At 53.3% G+C, this 25,567-nt stretch overlaps 1 protein-coding gene across 1 annotated transcript in view; it reads left to right on the plus strand.

Moving 5' to 3' along the window:
- Positions 1–15,242, plus strand: part of zgc:113436 (uncharacterized protein LOC503528 homolog) — a 36,272-nt gene extending 21,030 nt beyond the window's left edge. The window contains exons 7-8 of the mRNA XM_038801528.1: positions 11,970–12,086; positions 13,088–15,242. Coding sequence (XP_038657456.1) covers positions 11,970–12,086; positions 13,088–13,297 — 327 coding nt within the window. The 3' untranslated portion in view covers positions 13,298–15,242. The remainder of the gene's footprint in view (positions 1–11,969; positions 12,087–13,087) is intronic.
- The last annotated feature ends 10,325 nt before the right edge of the window (positions 15,243–25,567 follow it).

Genomic DNA, 25,567 nt, shown 5'->3' on the forward strand with positions numbered 1-25,567 from the left:
GGGGACAGGGGATCAGTGGGGACAGGGGATCAGTGGGGACAGGGGATCAGTGGGGACAGGGGATCAGTGGGGACAGGGGGTCAGTGGGGACAGGGGATCAGTGGGGACAGGGGATCAGTGGGGACAGGGGATCAGTGGGGACAGGGGATCAGTGGGGACAGGGGATCAGTGGGGACAGGGGATCAGTGGGGACAGGGGATCAGTGGGGACAGGGGATCAGTGGGGACAGGGGATCAGTGGGGACAGGGGATCAGTGGCGACTGGGGATCAGTGGCGACTGGGGATCAGTGGCGACTGGGGATCAGTGGCGACTGGGGATCAGTGGCGACTGGGGATCAGTGGCGACTGGGGATCAGTGGCGACTGGGGATCAGTGGCGACAGGGAATCACTGGCTACCGGGGATTAGTGGCGACAGGGGATCAGTGGCGACAGGGGATCAGTGGCGACAGGGGATCAGTGGCGACAGGGGATCAGTGGCGACAGGGGATCAGTGGCGACAGGGGATCAGTGGCGACAGGGGATCAGTGGGAGATCAGTGGTGACAGGGGATCAGTGGCGACAGGGGATCAGTGGCGACAGGGGATCAGTGGCGACAGGGGATCAGTGGTGACGGGATCAGTGGCGACAGGGGATCAGTGGCGATCAGTGGCGACAGGGGATCAGTGGTGACAGGGGATCAGTGGCGACGGGATCAGTGGCGATCAGTGGCGACAGGGGATCAGTGGCGACAGGGGATCAGTGGCGATCAGTGGCGACAGGGGATCAGTGGCGACAGGGGATCAGTGGCGACAGGGGATCAGTGGCGACAGGGGGATCAGTGGCGACGGGGGATCAGTGGCGACAGGGGATCAGTGGCGACAGGGGATCAGTGGCGACGGGATCAGTGGCGACAGGGGATCAGTGGGGATCAGTGGCGACGGGATCAGTGGCGACAGGGATCAGTGGCGACAGGGGATCAGTGGCAACGGGATCAGTGGCGACAGGGGATCAGTGGGGATCAGTGGCGACGGGATCAGTGGCGACAGGGGATCAGTGGCGACTGGGGATCAGTGGCGACTGGGGATCAGTGGGGACAGGGGATCAGTGGGGACAGGGGATCAGTGGGGACAGGGGATCAGTGGGGACAGGGGATCAGTGGGGACAGGGGATCAGTGGGGACAGGGGATCAGTGGGGACAGGGGATCAGTGGGGACAGGGGATCAGTGGGGACAGGGGATCAGTGGGGACAGGGGATCAGTGGGGACAGGGGATCAGTGGGGACAGGGGATCAGTGGGGACAGGGGATCAGTGGGGACAGGGGATCAGTGGGGACAGGGGATCAGTGGGGACAGGGGATCAGTGGGGACAGGGGATCAGTGGGGACAGGGGATCAGTGGGGACAGGGGATCAGTGGGGACAGGGGATCAGTGGGGACAGGGGATCAGTGGGGACAGGGGATCAGTGGGGACAGGGGATCAGTGGGGACTGGGGATCAGTGGGGATCAGTGGCGACAGGGATCAGTGGGGATCAGTGGCGACAGGGATCAGTGGGGACAGGGGATCAGTCGGGATCAGTGGCGACAGGGAATCACTGGCTACCGGGGATTAGTGGCGACAGGGGATCAGTGGCGACAGGGGATCAGTGGCGACAGGGGATCAGTGGCGACAGGGGATCAGTGGCGACGGGGGATCAGTGGCGACGGGGGATCAGTGGCGACGGGGGATCAGTGGCGACGGGGGATCAGTGGCGACGGGGGATCAGTGGCGACGGGGGATCAGTGGCGACGGGGGATCAGTGGCGACGGGGGATCAGTGGCGACGGGGGATCAGTGGCGACAGGGGATCAGTGGCGACGGGATCAGTGGCGACAGGGGATCAGTGGGGATCAGTGGCGACAGGGATCAGTGGCGACAGGGATCAGTGGCGACAGGGGATCAGTGGCAACAGGGGATCAGTGGGAATCAGTGGCGACAGGGGATCAGTGGGGATCAGTGGCGACAGGGGATCAGTGGCGACAGGGGATCAGTGGCGACAGGGGATCAGTGGCGACAGGGGATCAGTGGCGACAGGGGATCAGTGGGGATCAGTGGGGACAGGGGATCAGTGGCGGCAGGGGATCAGTGGCGGCAGGGGATCAGTGGCGACAGGGGATCAGTGGGGACAGGGGATCAGTGGGGACAGGGGATCAGTGGGGACAGGGGATCAGTGGGGACAGGGGATCAGTGGGGACAGGGGATCAGTGGGGACAGGGGATCAGTGGGGACAGGGGATCAGTGGGGACAGGGGATCAGTGGGGACAGGGGATCAGTGGGGACAGGGGATCAGTGGGGACAGGGGATCAGTGGGGACAGGGGATCAGTGGGGACAGGGGATCAGTGGGGACAGGGGATCAGTGGGGACAGGGGATCAGTGGGGACAGGGGATCAGTGGGGACAGGGGATCAGTGGGGACAGGGGATCAGTGGGGACAGGGGATCAGTGGGGACAGGGGATCAGTGGGGACAGGGGATCAGTGGGGACAGGGGATCAGTGGGGACAGGGGATCAGTGGGGACAGGGGATCAGTGGGGACAGGGGATCAGTGGGGACAGGGGATCAGTGGGGACAGGGGATCAGTGGGGACAGGGGATCAGTGGGGACAGGGGATCAGTGGGGACAGGGGATCAGTGGGGACAGGGGATCAGTGGGGACAGGGGATCAGTGGGGACAGGGGATCAGTGGGGACAGGGGATCAGTGGGGACAGGGGATCAGTGGGGACAGGGGATCAGTGGGGACAGGGGATCAGTGGGGACAGGGGATCAGTGGGGACAGGGGATCAGTGGCGACAGGGGATCAGTGGGGACAGGGGATCAGTGGGGACAGGGGATCAGTGGGGACAGGGGATCAGTGGGGACAGGGGATCAGTGGGGACAGGGGATCAGTGGGGACAGGGGATCAGTGGGGACAGGGGATCAGTGGGGACAGGGGATCAGTGGGGACAGGGGATCAGTGGGGACAGGGGATCAGTGGGGACAGGGGATCAGTGGGGACAGGGGATCAGTGGGGACAGGGGATCAGTGGGGACTGGGGATCAGTGGCGACTGGGGATCAGTGGCGACTGGGGATCAGTGGCGACTGGGGATCAGTGGCGATCAGTGGCGACAGGGAATCACTGGCTACCGGGGATTAGTGGCGACAGGGGATCAGTGGCGACAGGGGATCAGTGGCGACAGGGGATCAGTGGCGACAGGGGATCAGTGGCGACAGGGGATCAGTGGGAGATCAGTGGCGACAGGGGATCAGTGGCGACAGGGGATCAGTGGCGACAGGGGATCAGTGGCGACAGGGGATCAGTGGCTACAGGGGATCAGTGGTGACGGGATCAGTGGCGACAGGGGATCAGTGGCGATCAGTGGCGACAGGGGATCAGTGGTGACAGGGGATCAGTGGCGACGGGATCAGTGGCGATCAGTGGCGACAGAGGATCAGTGGCGACAGGGGATCAGTGGCGATCAGTGGCGACAGGGGATCAGTGGCGACAGGGGATCAGTGGCGACAGGGGGATCAGTGGCGACGGGGGATCAGTGGCGACAGGGGATCAGTGGCGACAGGGGATCAGTGGCGACGGGATCAGTGGCGACAGGGGATCAGTGGGGATCAGTGGCGACGGGATCAGTGGCGACAGGGATCAGTGGCGACAGGGGATCAGTGGCAACGGGATCAGTGGCGACAGGGGATCAGTGGGGATCAGTGGCGACGGGATCAGTGGCGACAGGGGATCAGTGGCGACAGGGGATCAGTGGCGACTGGGGATCAGTGGCGACAGGGGATCAGTGGGGACAGGGGATCAGTGGGGACAGGGGATCAGTGGGGACAGGGGATCAGTGGGGACAGGGGATCAGTGGGGACAGGGGATCAGTGGGGACAGGGGATCAGTGGGGACAGGGGATCAGTGGGGACAGGGGATCAGTGGGGACAGGGGATCAGTGGGGACAGGGGATCAGTGGGGACAGGGGATCAGTGGGGACAGGGGATCAGTGGGGACAGGGGATCAGTGGGGACAGGGGATCAGTGGGGACAGGGGATCAGTGGGGACAGGGGATCAGTGGGGACAGGGGATCAGTGGGGACAGGGGATCAGTGGGGACAGGGGATCAGTGGGGACAGGGGATCAGTGGGGACAGGGGATCAGTGAGGACAGGGGATCAGTGAGGACAGGGGATCAGTGGGGACAGGGGATCAGTGGGGACAGGGGATCAGTGGGGACTGGGGATCAGTGGGGATCAGTGGCGACAGGGATCAGTGGGGATCAGTGGCGACAGGGATCAGTGGGGACAGGGGATCAGTCGGGATAAGTGGCGACAGGGAATCACTGGCTACCGGGGATTAGTGGCGACAGGGGATCAGTGGCGACAGGGGATCAGTGGCGACAGGGGATCAGTGGCGACAGGGGATCAGTGGCGACAGGGGATCAGTGGCGACAGGGGATCAGTGGCGACAGGGGATCAGTGGCGACAGGGGATCAGTGGCGACGGGATCAGTGGGGATCAGTGGCGACAGGGGATCAGTGGCGACAGGGGATCAGTGGTGACGGGATCAGTGGCGACAGGGGATCAGTGGCGACGGGGGATCAGTGGCGACGGGGGATCAGTGGCGACGGGGGATCAGTGGCGACGGGGGATCAGTGGCGACGGGGGATCAGTGGCGACGGGGGATCAGTGGCGAGGGGGGATCAGTGGCGACGGGGGATCAGTGGCGACGGGGGATCAGTGGCGACGGGGGATCAGTGGCGACGGGGGATCAGTGGCGACGGGGGATCAGTGGCGACGGGGGATCAGTGGCGACGGGGGATCAGTGGCGACGGGGGATCAGTGGCGACAGGGGATCAGTGGCGACGGGATCAGTGGCGACAGGGGATCAGTGGGGATCAGTGGCGACAGGGATCAGTGGCGACAGGGATCAGTGGCGACAGGGGATCAGTGGCGACAGGGGATCAGTGGGAATCAGTGGCGACAGGGGATCAGTGGGGATCAGTGGCGACAGGGGATCAGTGGCGACAGGGGATCAGTGGCGACAGGGGATCAGTGGCGACAGGGGATCAGTGGCGACAGGGGATCAGTGGGGACAGGGGATCAGTGGGGACAGGGGATCAGTGGCGGCAGGGGATCAGTGGCGACAGGGGATCAGTGGCGACAGGGGATCAGTGGCGACAGGGGATCAGTGGGGACAGGGGATCAGTGGGGACAGGGGATCAGTGGGGACAGGGGATCAGTGGGGACAGGGGATCAGTGGGGACAGGGGATCAGTGGGGACAGGGGATCAGTGGGGACAGGGGATCAGTGGGGACAGGGGATCAGTGGGGACAGGGGATCAGTGGGGACAGGGGATCAGTGGGGACAGGGGATCAGTGGGGACAGGGGATCAGTGGGGACAGGGGATCAGTGGGGACAGGGGATCAGTGGGGACAGGGGATCAGTGGGGACAGGGGATCAGTGGGGACAGGGGATCAGTGGGGACAGGGGATCAGTGGGGACAGGGGATCAGTGGGGACAGGGGATCAGTGGGGACAGGGGATCAGTGGGGACAGGGGATCAGTGGGGACAGGGGATCAGTGGGGACAGGGGATCAGTGGGGACAGGGGATCAGTGGGGACAGGGGATCAGTGGGGACAGGGGATCAGTGGGGACAGGGGATCAGTGGGGACAGGGGATCAGTGGGGACAGGGGATCAGTGGCGACGGGGGATCAGTGGCGACAGGGGATCAGTGGCGACGGGATCAGTGGCGACAGGGGATCAGTGGGGATCAGTGGCGACAGGGATCAGTGGCGACAGGGATCAGTGGCGACAGGGGATCAGTGGCGACAGGGGATCAGTGGGAATCAGTGGCGACAGGGGATCAGTGGGGATCAGTGGCGACAGGGGATCAGTGGCGACAGGGGATCAGTGGCGACAGGGGATCAGTGGCGACAGGGGATCAGTGGCGACAGGGGATCAGTGGGGACAGGGGATCAGTGGGGACAGGGGATCAGTGGCGGCAGGGGATCAGTGGCGACAGGGGATCAGTGGCGACAGGGGATCAGTGGCGACAGGGGATCAGTGGGGACAGGGGATCAGTGGGGACAGGGGATCAGTGGGGACAGGGGATCAGTGGGGACAGGGGATCAGTGGGGACAGGGGATCAGTGGGGACAGGGGATCAGTGGGGACAGGGGATCAGTGGGGACAGGGGATCAGTGGGGACAGGGGATCAGTGGGGACAGGGGATCAGTGGGGACAGGGGATCAGTGGGGACAGGGGATCAGTGGGGACAGGGGATCAGTGGGGACAGGGGATCAGTGGGGACAGGGGATCAGTGGGGACAGGGGATCAGTGGGGACAGGGGATCAGTGGGGACAGGGGATCAGTGGGGACAGGGATCAGTGGGGACAGGGGATCAGTGGGGACAGGGGATCAGTGGGGACAGGGGATCAGTGGGGACAGGGGATCAGTGGGGACAGGGGATCAGTGGCGACAGGGATCAGTGGGGACAGGGGATCAGTGGGGACAGGGGATCAGTGGGGACAGGGGATCAGTGGGGACAGGGGATCAGTGGGGACAGGGGATCAGTGGGGACAGGGGATCAGTGGGGACAGGGGATCAGTGGGGACAGGGGATCAGTGGGGACAGGGGATCAGTGGGGACAGGGGATCAGTGGGGACAGGGGATCAGTGGGGACAGGGGATCAGTGGGGACAGGGGATCAGTGGGACAGGGGATCAGTGGGGACAGGGGATCAGTGGGGACAGGGGATCAGTGGGGACAGGGGATCAGTGGGGACAGGGGATCAGTGGGGACAGGGGATCAGTGGCGACAGGGATCAGTGGCGACAGGGGATCAGTGGGGACAGGGGATCAGTGGGGACAGGGGATCAGTGGGGACAGGGGATCAGTGGGGACAGGGGATCAGTGGGGACAGGGGATCAGTGGGGACAGGGGATCAGTGGGGACAGGGGATCAGTGGGGACAGGGGATCAGTGGGGACAGGGGATCAGTGGGGACAGGGATCAGTGGGGACAGGGGATCAGTGGGGACAGGGGATCAGTGGGGACAGGGGATCAGTGGGGACAGGGGATCAGTGGGGACAGGGGATCAGTGGGGACAGGGGATCAGTGGGGACAGGGGATCAGTGGGGACAGGGGATCAGTGGGACAGGGGATCAGTGGGGACAGGGGATCAGTGGGGACAGGGGATCAGTGGGGACAGGGGATCAGTGGGGACAGGGGATCAGTGGGGACAGGGGATCAGTGGGGACAGGGGATCAGTGGGGACAGGGGATCAGTGGGGACAGGGGATCAGTGGGGACAGGGGATCAGTGGGGACAGGGGATCAGTGGGGACAGGGGATCAGTGGGGACAGGGGATCAGTGGGGACAGGGGATCAGTGGGGACAGGGGATCAGTGGGGACAGGGGATCAGTGGGGACAGGGGATCAGTGGGGACAGGGGATCAGTGGGGACAGGGGATCAGTGGGGACAGGGGATCAGTGGGGACAGGGGATCAGTGGGGACAGGGGATCAGTGGGGACAGGGGATCAGTGGGGACAGGGGATCAGTGGGGACAGGGGATCAGTGGGGACAGGGGATCAGTGGGGACAGGGGATCAGTGGGGACAGGGGATCAGTGGGGACAGGGGATCAGTGGGGACAGGGGATCAGTGGGGACAGGGGATCAGTGGGGACAGGGGATCAGTGGGGACAGGGATCAGTGGGGACAGGGGATCAGTGGGGACAGGGGATCAGTGGGGACAGGGGATCAGTGGGGACAGGGGATCAGTGGGGACAGGGGATCAGTGGGGACAGGGGATCAGTGGCGACAGGGGATCAGTGGGGACAGGGGATCAGTGGGGACAGGGGATCAGTGGGGACAGGGGATCAGTGGGGACAGGGGATCAGTGGGGACAGGGGATCAGTGGGGACAGGGGATCAGTGGGGACAGGGGATCAGTGGGGACAGGGGATCAGTGGGGACAGGGGATCAGTGGGGACAGGGGATCAGTGGGGACAGGGGATCAGTGGGGACAGGGGATCAGTGGGGACAGGGATCAGTGGGGACAGGGGATCAGTGGGGACAGGGGATCAGTGGGGACAGGGGATCAGTGGGGACAGGGGATCAGTGGGGACAGGGGATCAGTGGGGACAGGGGATCAGTGGGGACAGGGGATCTGTGGGGACAGGGGATCTGTGGGGACAGGGGATCAGTGGCGACAGGGATCAGTGGCGACAGGGGATCTGTGGGGACAGGGGATCAGTGGGGACGGGATCAGTGGGGACAGGGGATCAGTGGCGACGGGATCAGTGGCGACGGGATCAGTGGCGACAGGGGATCAGTGGCGACAGGGATCTGTGGGGACAGGGGATCTGTGGGGACAGGGGATCTGTGGGGATCAGAGGCGACAGGGATTAGTGGCGACGGGATCAGTGGCGACAGGGGATCAGTGGCGACAGGGGATCAGTGGCGACAGGGGATCAGTGGCGACAGGGGATCAGTCGGGATCAGTGGCGACAGGGAATCACTGGCTACCGGGGATTAGTGGCGACAGGGGATCAGTGGCGACAGGGGATCAGTGGCGACAGGGGATCAGTGGCGACAGGGGATCAGTGGTGACAGGGGATCAGTGGCGGCAGGGGATCAGTGGGGATCAGTGGCGGCAGGGGATCAGTGGGGATCAGTGGCGACAGGGGATCAGTGGCGACAGGGGATCAGTGGCGACGGGATCAGTGGCGACGGGGGATCAGTGGCGACAGGGGATCAGTGGCGACGGGGGATCAGTGGCGACAGGGGATCAATGGCGACAGGGGATCAGTCGTGACGGGATCAGTAGTGACAGGGGATTAGTGGCGCTGTGGAATTGTTGCTAGGCTAGTAATCCAGAGGCTAAGGATAATGCTCTGGTAACCATGGCAGATGGCGGAATGTAAATTTTGGGGCAGCATGGTGGTACTGTGGTTCGCACTCTGCCCTACAGCGCCAGTCACTCGGGTTCAATTCCGGTCTTGGGTGACTGTGTGGAGTTTGTACATTCTCGTGTCTGTGTGGGTTTCCTCCCACAGACCAGAGATGTGCAGGTCAGGTGGATTGGCCATGCTAAATTGCCCCGAAGGGTGGGGTTGCAGGAATAAGACAGGGGTTGGGCCTAGGTAGGGTGGTCTTTCAAAGGGTCGGTGCAGACTCGATGGGCCGAATGGCATCCTTCTGCACTGTAGGGATTCCATTCTGTGAAAACATCTGGAATTTAAAGTCTAAAGATGATCATGAAACCATTATTGTAAAAACCCACATGGCTCATTAATGTCCTCACCCGGTCTGGCCTACATGTGACTCCAGACCCACAGCAATGTTGTTGTCTCGCTCGTGTGCAACCACTACAAAGAAAACAAAAAGGACAGACCACCCAGCATCGATCTGAGCAGCAGAAACGACAATGGCAAACGTGACAGTCAAACATAGGCAAGGAAACTGCTGCGTTACCACATTCAGCAGACTACCTTCAGCAGATGAATCCTCCATGTTGAACACCACTTGGAAGAAGAACTGAGGATGGAGGTGAGGGAACCAACAAGAGGGAAAGCCTACTAGACCTCATCCCCACCTGTCTGCTGCGTTTGTCCATGAGGGTGAAACAAAATGAAAATCGCTTATTGTCACGAGTAGGCTTCAAATGAAGTTACTGTGAAAAGCCCCTAGTCGCCACATTCCGGCACCTGTTCGGGGAGGCTGGTACGGGAATTGAACCGTGCTGCTGGCCTGCCTTGGTCTGCTTTCAAAGCCAGCGATTTAGCCCAGTGTGCTAAACCAGCCCCTGTGCTAAACCAGTGTCGGTAGGAGTGACCACTGCACAGCCCTTGTGGAGACAAAGTCCGGTCTTCACATTGATGACCCCCTCCATCCCGTAAATGAATAAGACAACCAGTGGAAATGTTGCCTATTTTATATGTTAATCTGAGGACCCATCTGCCCCGTCAGGCAAAGATCCAACAGACACTGTCAAAGAAACCCCATCTGTTCCCATTATATCTTGAAAACCTCATCAAAATCACTCCTTAACCGTATAAATTTCAGAGATACAGCCCTACTTTGTGCAATCCCTCATAGTTTAAAAAAAAAATTTAGAGTACCCAATTAATTTTTTCCAATTAAGGGGAAATTTAGCGTGGCCAATCCACCTATCCTGCACATCTTTGGATTGTGGGGGTGAAACCCACACAAACAGAGGGAGAATGTGCAAACTCCACACGGACAGTGACCCAGAGCCGGGATCGAACCTGGGACCTCGGCGCCATGAGGCAGCAGTGTTAAACTCTCCTCATAATTTAACCCTTGGGGCCCAGGGATGATTCAGGTAAATCCACACTGCACATCCTCCAAGGCAATACATACTTCCCAAGGATTGGTGTCCAGAACTACTCGCAGTTACTCCTGGACTTTGTGTAGCTGAACCTTGACGTCTACCCACTTGTATTCTAACCCTCGAGATAAAAAAAACATAGGGCAGCACAGTAGCACAGTGCTTAGCACTGTGGCTTCACAGTGCTAGGGACCCAGGTTCGATTCCCCGCTGGGTCACTGTCTGTGCGGAATCTGCACGTTCTCCCTGTGTCTGCGTGGGTTTGCTCCGGGTGCTCCAGTTTCCTCTCACAGTCCAAAGACCTGCAGGTTAGGTGGATTGGCCATGACAAATTGCCCTTAGTGACTTAAAAGTTTAGGAGGGGTTATTGGGTTAGGGGGATAGGGTGGAAGTGAGGGTTTAAGTGGGTCAGTACAGACTCGACGGGCCGAATGGCCTCCTTCTGCACTGTATCTTCTATTCCATTTGACTTTCTGATGATTTTATTTTCCTGATCAGGATTTAGGTATCTGAAGTCCCAACTCTCTTTGGCTTTTTACCGTTTGGTAAATCCCCTGTTCGATCCTTTTTAGGTCCAAACGGGAAAACCGCAAATTGGTCCACATTGAAATCCATTTCTCGCTGTTTTACCCAATCGCTTAATTATCAATATCTCCTTTGTAATTATACCCTTCCATTTGCAATACCTGGCTTTGTGTTGTTGACAAATCTGGCTGTTGGATTCTATCTCATCAATATCATTTATAAATACAATGAATAGCTGAGGTCGAACACAAATCTTTGTGGGTCACCATTAGTAACATCCTGCCAGTTCGAATACCTGCCCATTATCCTACTCTGCCTCTTCCACATAGCCAATGTCCTGACCAGGTCAATAATCTGCCCTCAATTCCTTAAAGCTTCAACTTATTTAACAGTCCCTCTTGTAAGGGACTTTATCAAATGCCTTCTGAAAGTCCATGTAAAAATCATTCCTGTCCACTAATTTAATCACCTCTTCAAAAATGTTAGTTGTGTTTGTCAGGCTTAACCAAACCGTCGCAAATCACGATGGACTAAAACTCCGATTATCTACAAATAAATCACCATACTAAACTACTGTAATGTCTTAAAAAATAATCAGTCAGTGAGTCCTGGCTTGAGTGCATATCCTCATCCATGCATCAAACTCCTGTTAAAAGGTCTTTTAGAGAAAGGTAAAAATGAGTCCAGGAACTGATTTGTCCTACAGCTGAGGGAGTATAGCCTTTTCCCTGCCAGCATGCAATAGCAATATCAGACGGGGTGAGTCTCATTGTTCATGATACTCTTTACTTTAGTAAAGATTCTTTGAGAGCACAATGTTTCTACTTTTGGTCTAGTTCAAATTTCTCGCTCAAATCCAAAACAAATATGAAATATATGACAATAAAGTACCTTTAGCTCCCAACTATAGCTTATTAGTTTACTACCTGTTGTTGAGAATTTACTAGAGTTTATAAGAATAGTGACTTAACACCTTGGATATTTTCAGCTGACCAGAGAGAGACTGTGAATTTTCTAACAAACGAGCACTGTTACCCGCAATTAATTTCCGTATGAATCATTAAGTGAAATTGAATTCAGTTGAAATGTTAATATTCATGTGATTCCAGGGAAAGTTTGAAATTGCACACGAGTACAGATCACCAGAAAGCTGTGGCATCAAAACTGAAAGCATAGATGAGTTCACCAATTCTGTGAGTGAGCAGCAGAATGCAGTTCAAGAAATGGTAAGTGTGAGGGAGCTTGACAAATGGCTCTCCTCTGTGAGGCATAGCTAACATCATGTACTTCCAATCGGGGATTTGTCAGATTTGATCGTAGGTATCAGTTCATAGAACTGGACGTTGGAAAAGCCTGAGTTTTGCGTCCAGCGTTGGTGGTAGTTTCACCCAGGGGTTAGTGCTGATCATTTGTTATGGTAGTGAGCCGAGTGGAAGTTACTTCCAATAGGCAGCATGTTAGCACAATGGTTAGCACTGTTGCTTATCAGCTCCAGGGTCCCAGGTTCGATTTCCCGGCTTGGGTCACCGTTTGTGTGGAGTCTGCACATCCTCCCCGTGTCTGCGTGGGTTTCCTCCGGGTGCTCCAGTTTCCTCCCACAAGCCCCAAAAGACGGGCTGTTAGGTGAATTGGACATTCTGAATTCTCCCTCTGTGTACCCAAACAGGCGCCCGAATGTGGCGACGAGGGGATTTTCACAGTAACTTCATTGCAGTATTAATGTAAGCCTTCTTGTGACAATAATAAAGATTATTATAAATAACTGCTTCAACAACTAGCTGATGAAGTTTTGTGAAGTCATATTGAAGAAAATCTTCCTGTTTGGTGGGACTATGTGTGGATCAGCATCTCTTCAAGATAAATAACTTCTACATCTGTGGATTTCCTAATGACTTGGATTTGAAGACTGTAAAATAGGTTGAAGATTTTCTGTGTCGGAGACTGACTGAAACACTGATTTAATGCATCCTTCCTCCCGCTGCTCTCCAACCATTTGATCTACGCACCGCGTACAAAATACATCTGAGTCAAAGAATATTCACCAAATTTGCACATTAGCTATTTGCTGAACATTGACAGATAAACTTGCACTTTATTTTGACATGAGTTTTGAAAGTTTTTTCACAATAGTGTTTCATTATGGTCTCTGAGGTGGTTTAATGTTGGAGATATCAAAAGGGGGAAATGAAATCTGAGCCTGGTGAATAGTTGTGTTTTGTCTCTGCAGGTGATCGCCAACATAGCTGCCGCTCATAAACGGGAAAAGAAGAACGCAAAGAGGAAAGCCAGGAAAGGAATGGAGCTCTCTGCGGGAGAGGAGGTATTTCCCGGCAACATCGACCCCACAACTAAAAAGCCCAAGAAAAGCCACTTTCTTTCTTTCCAAATTGAAACAACTTTGTCCTCTGAGCACACTGTGAACAGTGGGATGGTGTGAAATGGCCTTTCTGCCAAGTATAATAATGCCAAGGAACTGAAGGAGAGAAATTGTTCAAATGAATCCTCCTTGGAATGTGATCTCATCAACGATGTAGATGAGGGCGAGGAAATCACAGCACTGCGCCCCAGCGCTGTGTGTCTGGCACAGAGCGGTCAAAATGCCAGCTGTGAAGTTGACTGTGAATCCGATTAAATCAACCTGCGTCGAAAGTACTTGATACACACACAGCATTAACCGTCAGATGCAAAACCCCCGTGGGCGCTGTTCATTGTTTGTGCTGAATTTGCTTTACAACTTGCACCATGTAAATATCTAACAGCTGTTCAACTCCATCATTGTACAATTATGAGGTGTGTGATTAAAAAGTGGTTCAGTAAATTTGCAGATTTACCCGTAATTGCTTCAGGATCTGAAATGATGCCCGACTTGGCTTAGAAATGGCACTGAAACCCTCCGATGTGAATCCTGAATGGTCCGGATCCACCTCAACCATTGTAAATCATCTGATCTTACTCTGCTGTGTTTAAAAGATGGAAAAGACACAGAGACCAGGCAGCTCGGGTTGTAAGGAGTATTTATTTAATCATCCTCACTGAGGAATAATGGTGCTGTTAATTGAACTTTACTTTTGACATCAAACAATCCAGGTCGTCAGTAGGGAGTGAAGGTCCCTGAATACAGTCCTAACCTCAGAAAGATGTTGCTATTGTGCTGGGTAGGAGCTTGGTGCCTGTCCCTCCTGGCCCCACCCAGGATCTATCCTAGTCAACCTCTTATTTCTCAACCACCAACTGTCCCCAATTGAAATTCTCTGAAAGCACAGGGTCAGTTCCCACATGGACACCGATGACACCCAGCTCTACCTCCCCACACCCTTCCCTGAATCCTCCATTGCCTCTATCAGACTGCTTATCTGACATCCAGTACTGAGGAGCAGAAATTCCCCTCCCCCCAACTAAATATTGGGAATAGTAAAACTATCATTGTTGATCCCTACCACAAACCTAGATGACGTTTCCATCCATGGCACCTGTATAGATCAATGCAGACTGCCGGCATCCTCGGTATCATATTTGACTCCGACCACATATCCGTACCACCATTGAGACTATATCCACCTCTGTAACACCGCCGAACGCTGCCTCTGCCTCATTCATTTGCTGCTTTTGCCACCTATGTCATCTCTAATCTTGCCACTCCAGAATAAACTCTGATCTTCCACCCTCCAGGAATCTCATCCACAACTCTGCTCCTAACTCTCAGCATGCTCTCTTCTCCTTTCTATCCTGTGCTCGCTAACCTCCACTGGCTTTTGGTCTTGATTTAAAAATTTGCAGACTTGTTTTCAGATCTCCCCCGTGGCCTCACCTCTCTACCTCTATAATCTCCAACAACCCGCTGAGCTCTCTGTACTGGCCTCTTATGGACCCATTTTTAATTGGAAGCTGAGCTGTCCGCTCTCAAATTCCTTCCCCAAACCCCTCCACCCCTCTATTCCCTTTTACGACTCCTTTGGCCAATATATTGATAATTTGTTCTAATATTCCACGTGGCACTTTCAGATTTTCTTTGCTAAGCGCCTCAGGACCTTTTACTAACTTAAAGATGTGTATTTCCTACACCAGCTACCCTGAGATCCCTCTGCATAAAGGTTGACAATTACCATCGTATTTGCTGCAGTTCTGGGTTTTAATCAGAATTGTGCAATTTATTAGTCACCAACCACAGGTTAATTGTATTTCTGATTCAGTGACAGTCATTTAGTCATGTGATTTCAGTGTTGTTCACATGCGTGTGTATGTGTCAGCTGTCAGTATGTTTGTATGTAAAATGATCAGATGAAAAGCAGAGTGAGAAGATTTTTGTATCTTTGAGTGTCTTATTTCCTTGGATCCTGAATGATAGATGTTTTTGTTCAGTAAATACCAGTCTGTGGAATACACGTTGCCTGCAGTTTGTTTGAGGTGTTCAATATTTAGTAGGTGCGGCTAAAACGGTTGTCTCCTGAAACACACCTGGGGTTAGTCAGCATTTTCTATTCAACAAGCACTCCTTCTAACTGATGTCCACTTGGAACCTCCTAAACGTATTTCACATTGAATCTATACATCCAACTTGGGTGGGGGGTACGGGGACGGAAAGTCGTCTCCTCGGGGAAAGGCCGGTATTCTGAACAGCTGCACCATTCAGTTCCTCTGGGAAGGGATATTTTACATAGCTGTAGCTATAACTGAGAAAGTCCATGAAGCCTGTCCCATCGTGGCATAACATGACTCCCCACCCCACCCAGCACATAGTCCCCACCCCACCCAGTCCATAGTCATCCAATCAGCAGAGAGAAGCAAAATACAAACCGAGGAAAATCCTTTCCTCAGTCCTCCCCCAGTCAAGCGAAAGCACATTCCGGCCGGAGAATCCCGTGAGAGCCTGCAGCGAGCCTTCCGACAGCGTCCGCGCCTCCCGGCATTTTCCGAAGTCACTCGAAACGTCAGAGTCGGATCACCGCTCCAAACGGGTGGGACCAAATAACCGTGGCAGAAGTCGGTTGTAAACCTATTTACGACTTACCTGCCCGGGATCCACTGGTCTCCCTCGATTCTCCGGCCTCCCCAGGGAGGCTGCAGCTCAGTGCTGGGTCCACACAAACATGGACCAGGCGGAACGGCACCTGGGGGGTCTCCCGGGCCATCGGACACACCTGGGTGGTCAGGGTCAGTGCAGGGTGGCTCCCTAGTCCTCCTCCTGGAACATGGGCACCTGGGCATTGCCAGGGTGGCACCGTCAAGGGCGAGGGGGCCATGCCCATGAAACAAGGGGGGGGGGTTTGAAGAGTGGGGGAGTGCTGGGCAGGTAAGTAGGGGCCTCCAGGAGGTTGGAAGCGATGGGTGGGAATGCTAGAAGGGAGGGCGTGCTGTATAGGAGCTTGGGGGGGGGGGGGGGGGGGGGGTGCCTGAAGATTGGATGACCCCATAGCAGGGTGTCCTCATTTGGTGGGTATGGGGTACTGTCATCGGCAGGTTCCCAGTACTACACACCACTGTTGCTGATTGATTAGCCTGAGAATTAGGGGATAGATCTGTCACTGGGGAGTTGAAAATCCCAGGGGGTGTATTGGGGGTGGGGTGGGATGCAGAGCTGCTCCGGGGGGGGGGGGGGGGGGAATGTGGTGGGTGGAGTGCAGAGCTGCTCCAGGGGTGTGTATTGGGGAGGGGGGTGGGGGGAGAGGGTGCAGAGCTGCTGGGGGGGGGGGGGGGGGGGGGGCAGGGCGGCTCCAGGTGGTGGATTGGGGAGGGTGGGGTGGAGAGCTGCCCCAGGGGGTGGATTGGGGAAGGTGGCGTGGAGAGCTGCCCCAGGGGGTGGATCTGCATAAAATAATACAGTATTGGTAATTTGGTGCAGAATGGGAGAAGGTGCTTTTTCCCGACTTTTGTTTTCTTCTGGCCTGTAACTGTTAATCTGCAGGGAGAGATCCAGAGAGCACCCTGGGACGGTGAGTGATTTTTATTACCTTTTCAAATTGTGTTGTTGAGGGAGGGGGGACTGTAAGTAACATCACAGTAAAGCTGTGACCTGATTGGCTGGTTGGGAATCTGTTAAATTTGGGGAAAAAAAATAATATTGCAAAAAGAAAATCTAATTGATTAACTAGATAGCGGAGTAACTAAACCTGAGGGCAGTGATCATATTTAGCATTTAATTTTACAGTAAAAACCATCTAGCGTCAGGGTTGTATAGTTAATTGTAACTCAATCTAAGAATATTTTAATTAATTAGTGCTTAACTCGCTCAACGGGGTGCAGTGCTCCAACTGTGAGATGTGGCAGATCTGTGACGCTTCCAGCGTTCCGGTCGACTACATCTGCAGAAAAGTGTGACCAATGGCAGCTCCTCACAGACCTCGTGGTTTGGTTGGAGCAACAATTGGATGCACTTAGGAGCATGCACGTGGCGGAAAGTGTCATAGATAGGAGTTATAGAGATGTGGTCACACCCAAGGTGCAGGCAGAGAAATGGGTGACCACCAGAAGGGGCAGGCAGTCAGTGCAGGAATCCCCTGTGGTTGTCCCCCTCTCGAACAGGCATACCCTTTTGGATACTGTCGGGGGGGGAATAGCCTATCAGGGGAAAACAGCAGCAGCCAGAGCAGTGGCACCACGGCTGGCTCTGATGTTCAGCTGGGAGGGTCAAAGCGCAGAAGAGCAATAGTCATAGGGGACTCGATAGTCAGGGGCACAGATAGGCACTTTTTTGGATGTGAAAGACTCCAGGATGGTATATTGCCTCCCTGGTGCCAGGATCCAGGATGTCTCAGAACGGGTAGCGGGCATCCTGAAGGGGGAGGGCAAACAGACAGAGGTTGTGGTACATATTGGTACTAACGGCATAGGCAGGAAGGGGGGATGAGGTCCTGGAGCAGGAGTTCAGGGAGCTAGGCAGAAGGTTAAAAGACAGGATCTCTAGGGTTGTAATCTCGGGATTACTCCCTGTGCCATGTGCTAGTGAGGCTAGAAATAGGAAGATAGAGCAGCGAAACACTTGGCTAAACTGCTGGTGTAGGAGGGATGGTTTCAGTTATCTGGACCACTGGGAGCTCTTCCGGGACAGGTGTGACCTGTATAAGAAGGACGGGTTACATCTAAACTGGAGAGGCATAAATATCCTGGCCGTGAGGTTTGCTAGTGCCACACGGGAGGGTTTAAACTAGTCTGGCAGGGGGGTGGGTACCGGAGCAATAGGTCAGAAGGTGAAAAGATTGAGGAAGAACTAGGGAATAGGGCCAATATGGCTCTGAGGAAGAGCAGACAGGGAGATGTTGCTGAAACAGTGGGACTGGTGGCCTGAAGTGCGTTTGTTTTAATGCAAGAAGTATAACAGGTAAGCCAGGTGAACTTAGAGCTTGGACTAGTACTTGGAACTATGATGTTGTTGCAATTACAGAGATCTGGTTGAGGGAAGGACAGGATTGGCAGCTAAACGTTCCAGGATTTAGATGTTTCAGGTGGGATAGAGGGGGGTGTAAAAGGGGTGGAGGAGTTGCGCTACTGGTTAGGGAGAATATCACAGCTGTACTACGGGAGGACACCTCGGAGGGTAGCGAGGCTATAGGGTAGAGATCCGGAACAAGAAGGGTGCAGTCACAATGTTGGGGTTTAGTACAGGTCACCCAACAGCCAGCGGCAGGAGATAGAGGAGCAGATAGGTAGACAGATTTTGGAAAGGAGTAAAAGCAACAGGGTTGTTGTGATGGGAGACTTTACTTCCCCAATATTAACTGAGACTCACTTAGTGCTCGGGGCTTGGACGGGGCAGAGTTTGTAAGGAGTACCCAAGAGGGCTTCTTAAAACTATATATAGATAATCCAACTAGGGAAGGGGCTGTACTGGACCTGGTATTGGGGAATGAGCCCGGCCAGGTGGTAGAGGTTTCAGTAGGGGAGCATTTCAGGAACAGTGACCACAATTCAGTAATTTTTAAAGTGCTGGTGGACAAGGATAAGAGCGGACCTAGGGTGAATGTGCTAAATTGGGGGGAAGGCTAATTATAACAATATTAGGCAGGAACTGAAGAACCTAGATTGTGGGAGGATGTTTGAGGGTAAATCAACATCTGACATGTGGGAGGCTTTCAAATGTCAGTTGAAAGGAATTCAGGACCGGCATGTTCCTGTGAGGAAGAAGGATAAATACGGCAAATTTCGGGAACCTTGGATAACGAGAGAGCCCTCGTCAAAACGGAAAAGGAGGCATTTGTCAGGGCTAGAAGGCTGGGAACAGATGAAGCCTGTGTGGAATATAAGGAAAGTAGGAAGGAACTTAAGCAAGGAGTCAGGAGGGCTAAAAGGGGTCACGAAAAGTCATTGGGAAATAGGGTTAAGGAAAATCCCAAGGCTTTTTACACTTGCATAAAAAGCAAGAGCGTAGCCAGGGAAAGGGCTGGCCCACTAAAGGACAGGCAAGGGAATCCATGTGTGGAACTAGAGGAAATGGGCGAGGTACTAAATGAATACTTTGCATCAGTATTCACCAAAGAGAAGAAATTGGTGGATGTTGAGTCTGGAGAGGGGTGTGTAGATAGCCTGGGGCACATTGAGATCCAAAAAGACGAGGTCCCCAGGGCCTGATTGAATCTACCCCAGAATACTGAAGGAGGCTAGAGAGGAAATTGCTGAGGCCTTGACAGAAATCTTTAGATCCTCACTATCTTCAGGTGATGTCCTGGCGGACTGGACAATAGCCAATGTTGTTCCTTTAAGAAGGGTAGCAAGAATAATCCAGGGAACTACAGGCTGGTGAGCCTTGTGTCAGTGGTAGGGAAATTACTGGAGAGAATTCTTCGAGACGGGATCTACTCCCATTTGGAAGCAAATGGACGCATTAGCGAGAGGCAGCACGGTTTTGTGAAGGGGAGGTGGTGTCTCACTAACTTGATAGAGGTTTTTTAGGAGGTCACAAAGATGATTGATGCAGGTAGGGCAGTGGATGTTGTCTATATGGACTTCAGTAAGGCCTTCGACAAGGTCCCTCATGGCAGACTGGTACAAAAGGTGAAGTCACACGGGATCAGGGGTGAGCTGGCAAGATGGATACAGAACTGGCTAGGTCATAGAAGGCAGGGAGTAGCAATGGAAGGGTGCTTTTCTGATTGGAGGGCTGTGAGTAGTGGTGTTCCGCAGGGATCAGTGCTGGGACCTTTGCTGTTCGTAGTATATATAAATGATTTGGAGGAAAATGTAACTGGTCTGATTAGTAAGTTTGCGGACGACACAAAGGTTGGTAGAATTGCGGATAGCGATGAGGACTGTCAGAGGATACAGCAGGATTTAGATCGTTTGGAGACTTTGGCGGCAAGGTGGCAGATAGAGTTTAATCTGGACAAATGTGAGGTAATGCATTTTGGAAGGTCTAATGCAGGTAGGGAATATACAGTGAATGGTAGAACCCTCAAGAGTATTGACAGTCAGAGAGATCTAGGTGTACAGGTCCACAGGTCACTGAAAGGGGCAACACAGGTGGAGCAGGTAGTCAAGAAGGCATACGGCATGCTTGCCTTCATTGGCTGGGTCATTGAGTATAAGAATTAGCAAGTCATGTTGCAGCTGTATAAAACCTTAGTTAGGCCACACTTGGAGTATACTGTTCAATTCTGGTCGCCACATTACCACAAGGATGTGGAGGCTTTAGAGAGGGTGAAGAATAGATTTCCCAGGATGTTGCCTGGTATGGAGGGCATTAGCTATGAGGAGAGGTTGAATAAACTCTGTTTGTTCTCACTGGAACGACAGAGGTCAAGGGGCGACCTGATAGAGGTCTACAAAATTATGAGGGGCATTGACAGAGTGGATAGTCAGGTTGAGGGTTTTTCTCAGGTAGAGGGGTCAGTTACTAAGGGGCATAGGTTAACAGTGCAAGGGGCAAGGTTTAAAGGAGATGTACGAGGTAAGTTTTTTACACAGAGGGTAGTGGGTGCCTGGAACTCGCTGCCGGAGGAGGTGGTGGAAGCAGGGACGATAGTGACTTTTAAGGGGCATCTTGACAAATATATGAATAGGATGGGAACAGAGGGATACGGATCCAGGAAGTGTAGAAGATTTTAGTTTAGACGGGCAGCATGGTCGGCACAGGCTTGGAGGGCTGAAGGGCCTGTTCCTGTGCTGTACTTTTCCTTGTTCTTTGATACAACTGTATTAATTAACATCTATTCATAGCATTTTATTGATTTAAAATGAAATAACAAATAAATGTGTTTTAAGTACACAGAAAATAGCATTTGAGTATGTTCACAGAAGAATCTCTACAGAGATGCAGAAGGAGGCCATTCGGCCCACCGTGTCTGTACAGACCCCCCGGAATGAGCACCCTACCCAGACGCACACCCCGACCCTATCCCCATAACCCCACCCAACCGTTTGGACACTAAGGGACAATTGATCATGGCCAATCCACCTAACCTGCACATCTTTGGACTGTGGGAGGAAACCGGAGCACCCGGAGGAAACCCACGCAGACACGGGGAGAACGTGCAGACTCTGCATAGACAGTCACCCGAGGCTGGAATTGAACCCGGGTCCCTGACGCTGTGAGGCAGCAGTGCTAACCACTGTGCCTCCATGACTCTAGTGCAACAAATTACAGTTAGTGTAAAAGAAAATTTGTTAGACCCGAGAGACAGATAGAGTTTGAAGATGTGTCTATTATTCCCATGGCAACCCTTTCAATTACAGCAGTAAGATGGATAGAGACTCAGGCTATTTGCTTGGTGAATTGCTGTGTTCGGCTCACACAGCTGTGCTGCTCCAGATCATAAATGCTGAACCGAGATTGGATAGCTGTCTGGAGCGCTCTTTCAACAATGAGAAGCTTTTACTCTTGGATTGTGTGAGATTAAACCTCTTTCCAAAAAAAAAAATACTCGCCTGACACTGGAGCCGCTTCTAATCCAATGATTATAGAATCATATCACAGCACAGAGGATGGCTATTCAGCCATCCTGCCTGTGCTATTGCCTCCACACTATTCCCATTCCCCCCTCCAGCCCTATATACTTTTACATTCTTCCTTTGGAAATGATTTATTCAATTCATTTTTAAATGGGATTCTGCTATGCTTCCTGTAGAGAACCATAACGTTTACACCATGCTGCCCATAAAAGCCGGTAGCACAGTGGTTAGCACTGTTGCTTCACAGCCCCAGGGTCCCAGGTTCGATTCCCGGCTTGGGTCACTGTGTGCGGAGTCTGCACGTTCTCCCCGTGTCTGTGTGGGTTTCCTCCGGGTGCTCCTGTTTCCTCCCACAAATTCCCAAAAAACGTGCCGTTAGGTGAATTAGACATTCTGAATTCTCCCTCTGTGACCCGAACAGGCGCCGGAATGTGGCGACTAGGGGATTTTCACAGTAACTTCATTGCAGTGTTAACATAAGCCTACTTGTGACACTAATAAAGATTATTAATAAAGATTATTAAAAGCAAATGCAATTAGTTCTCCAGTCAGCGGCCTCTCTGGGCAGCTGAGCAAATATTTCGAATCACCGTCGCTCTGAGCAGGGCCTGTACTTGCATGGGAAAACCCCATTGGATTTCAAGTCTACTTGCATGCCAAACAGGATTAGCAACAAGTTTTAGACAGAGCTAAGCAATTCCACAACCAATGGATCAGATCTAAGCTCTGCAGCCCTGCCACATCCAGCTGCGAATGGTGGTGGACAACTCTCTGGAGGAGGAGGCTCCACAAATATCCCCATCCTCAATGATGGAGGAATCCAGCACATCTGTGCAAAAGACAAGGCTGAGGCATTTGCAACAATCTTCAGTCAGAAATGCCAAGTGGATGATCCATCTCGGTCTCCTCCGGAGGTCCCAGCATCACAGATGTCAGTCTTCAGCCAATACGATTCACTCCACATTATTTGGAAGCAGCTGAAGACACTGGATACTGCAAAGGCTCTGGGCCCTGACAATATTCCAGCAATAATACTGAAGACTTGTGCTCCAGAACTTGTTGCTCCCCTAGCCAAGCTGTTCCAGTACAGCTATAACACTGGCATCTACCCAGCAATGTGGAGAATTACCCAGGTGTGTCCTGTACACAAGAAACAGAACAAATCCAACCCAGCCAATCACTGCTCTATCAGTCTACTCTCCATCATCAGCAAAGTGATGGAAGGGGTCATCAGCATTGTTATCAAGCGGCACTTACTCAGCAATAACCTGCTCACGGACACTCAGTTTGGGTTCCGCCAGGGTCACTCAGTTCCTGACCTCATTACAGCCTTGGTTCAAACATGGACAAAAGAGCTGAATGCCAGAGATGGAGTGAGAGTGACTAACCTTGACATTGGCAGCATTTGACCGAGTGTGGCATCAAGGAGCCCCAGGTAAACTGGAGTCGATGAGAATCAGGGGGAAAACTCTATGCTAATTGGAGTCATACCCGGCACAAAGGGAGATGGCTGTGGTGGTTGGAGGTCAATCATCTCAGCTCCAGGACATCACTGCAGGAGTTCCTCAGGAAGGTGACCTAGGCCCAACCATCATCAGCTGCTTCATCAAGGACCTCCCTTCCAGCATACGGTCAAAATTGGGAGTGTTCGCTGATGACTACACAAATTTCAGCATCATTCATGACTCCTCAGATACTGAAGCAGTCCATGCACAAACGCAGCAAGACCTGGACAATATCCAGGCTTGGGCTGACAAGTGGCAAGTTACATTCGCACCACACACGTGAAAGGCAATGATCATCTCCTCCAAGAGAGGATCTAACCATCGCCCCTTGACATTCAATGGGCGCTACCATCGCTGAATCCCCCACAATCAACATCCTGGGGGTTACCGTTGATCAGAAACTGAACTGGACTAGCCACACTAGCCATAAACAGCCACAGGGGCTGTTTAGCACACTGGGCTAAATCGCTGGCTTTGAAAGCAGACCAAGCAGGCCAGCAGCACGGTTCGATTCCCGTACCAGCCACCCCGAACAGGCGTCGGAATGTGGCGACTAGGGGCTTTTCACAGTAACTTCATTGAAGCCTACGCGTGACAATAAGCAATTTCATTTCATTTCATTTCATTAATACTGTGGCTACCAGGGCAGGTCAAAGGCTCGGAATCGTACGGCGAGTAACTCACCTCCTGACTCCCCAAAGCCTGTCCACCATCTACAAGGCACAAGTCAGGAGTGTAATGGAATACACTCCACTTGCCTGGATGAGCGCAGCTCCAATAACACTCAAAAAGTTCAACACCATCCAGGACAAAGCAGCCCCACTTGATTGCTTCTCCTTCCAAAAACATTCGAACCCTCCACCACCGATGAACAGTGGCAGCCGTGTGTACCATCTACAAGATGCACTGCAGTAACTCACCAAGGTTCCTTAGACAGCACCTTCCAAACCCACGGCCACTACCATCTAGATGGACAAGAGCAGCAGATACCTGGGAATCCCACCACCTGGAGGTTCCCCTCCAAGTCACTCACCACCCTGACTGGGAAATATATCGGCCGTTCCTTCACTGTCACTGGGGCAACATCCTGGAACTCCCTCCCTAACAGCAGAATGGGTGTACCTACACCTCAAGGACTGCAGCGGTTCAAGAAGGGAAGGCACCTTCTGATGGGCAATAAATGCTGATCTAACCAGCAACGCCCACATCCCGTAAATAAATTTTAAAAACACGTTCTGCCGCATAAACACAGGCAAACTCCAACAATTGACTTCCTCGTTCAAATTTCTTCCAACATTTCTTACAAGACAGGGAAAGAAAGGCAGTCATTTGAAATGAACAAAATAAGGGCAGCACGGTAGCATTGTGGATAGCACAATCACTTCACAGCGATTCTATAAATTCTACAAGTTCCCCATCAGCACGGGGAGGCACGGTAGCATTGTGGATAGCGCAATTGCTTCACAGCTCCAGGGTCCCAGGTTCGATTCCGGCTTGGGTCACTGTCTGTGTGGAGTCTGCACATCCTCCCAGTGTGTGCGTGCGTTTCCTCCGGGTGCTCCGGTTTCCTCCCACAGTCCAAAGATGTGCAGGTTAGGTGAATTGGCCATGATAAATTGCCCTTAGTGTCCAAAATTGCCCTTAGTGTTGGGTAGGGTTACTGGGTAATGGGGATAGGGTGGAGGTGTTGACCTTGGGTAGGGTGCTCTTTCCAAGAGCTAGTGCAGACTCGATGGGCCAAATGGCCTCCTTCTGCACTGTACTGTACACTCTATGATCAACATAAATATTATTAATAGCGTAGTTTATATATGGTGCCTGTACTCTACAACTTTAAAAATAATCTGAACAATCAAACTGCTTTTAAATAAAACTAAGCAATTTAGAAATCTCACCCTGGGCTCTGATCTACAACCTTGAGAGCAAATAATCTTAAAATATTGGGTGGAACCTGAGCCAAGACTAAAACTGTTTAGTAAATCTAATCCGAGAATACCTATAGTGCAGAAGGAAGCCATTCGGCCCATCAAGTCTGCACCGACCCTCCGAAAGAGTACCCTACCCAGGCCCAATCCCCACCCGTAACCCTATAGCACCACCTAACCTAACTTTTGGAGCAACTTAGCGTGGCCAATCCACGTAACCTGCACGTCTTTGGACTGCTGGAGCAAACTGGAGCACCCGGAGGAAACCCACACAGGCACGGGGAGAACGTGCAGACTCCGCACAGTCACCCAAGGGCAGAATTGAACCCGGGTCCCTGGCTCTGCGAGGCAGCAGTGCTAACCACTGTGCTACTGTGCCACCCATAATCTCAGAATTCA

Source organism: Scyliorhinus canicula, chromosome 1, assembly GCF_902713615.1.
Source record: "Scyliorhinus canicula chromosome 1, sScyCan1.1, whole genome shotgun sequence".
NCBI classification, from domain to species: Eukaryota; Metazoa; Chordata; class Chondrichthyes; order Carcharhiniformes; family Scyliorhinidae; genus Scyliorhinus; species Scyliorhinus canicula.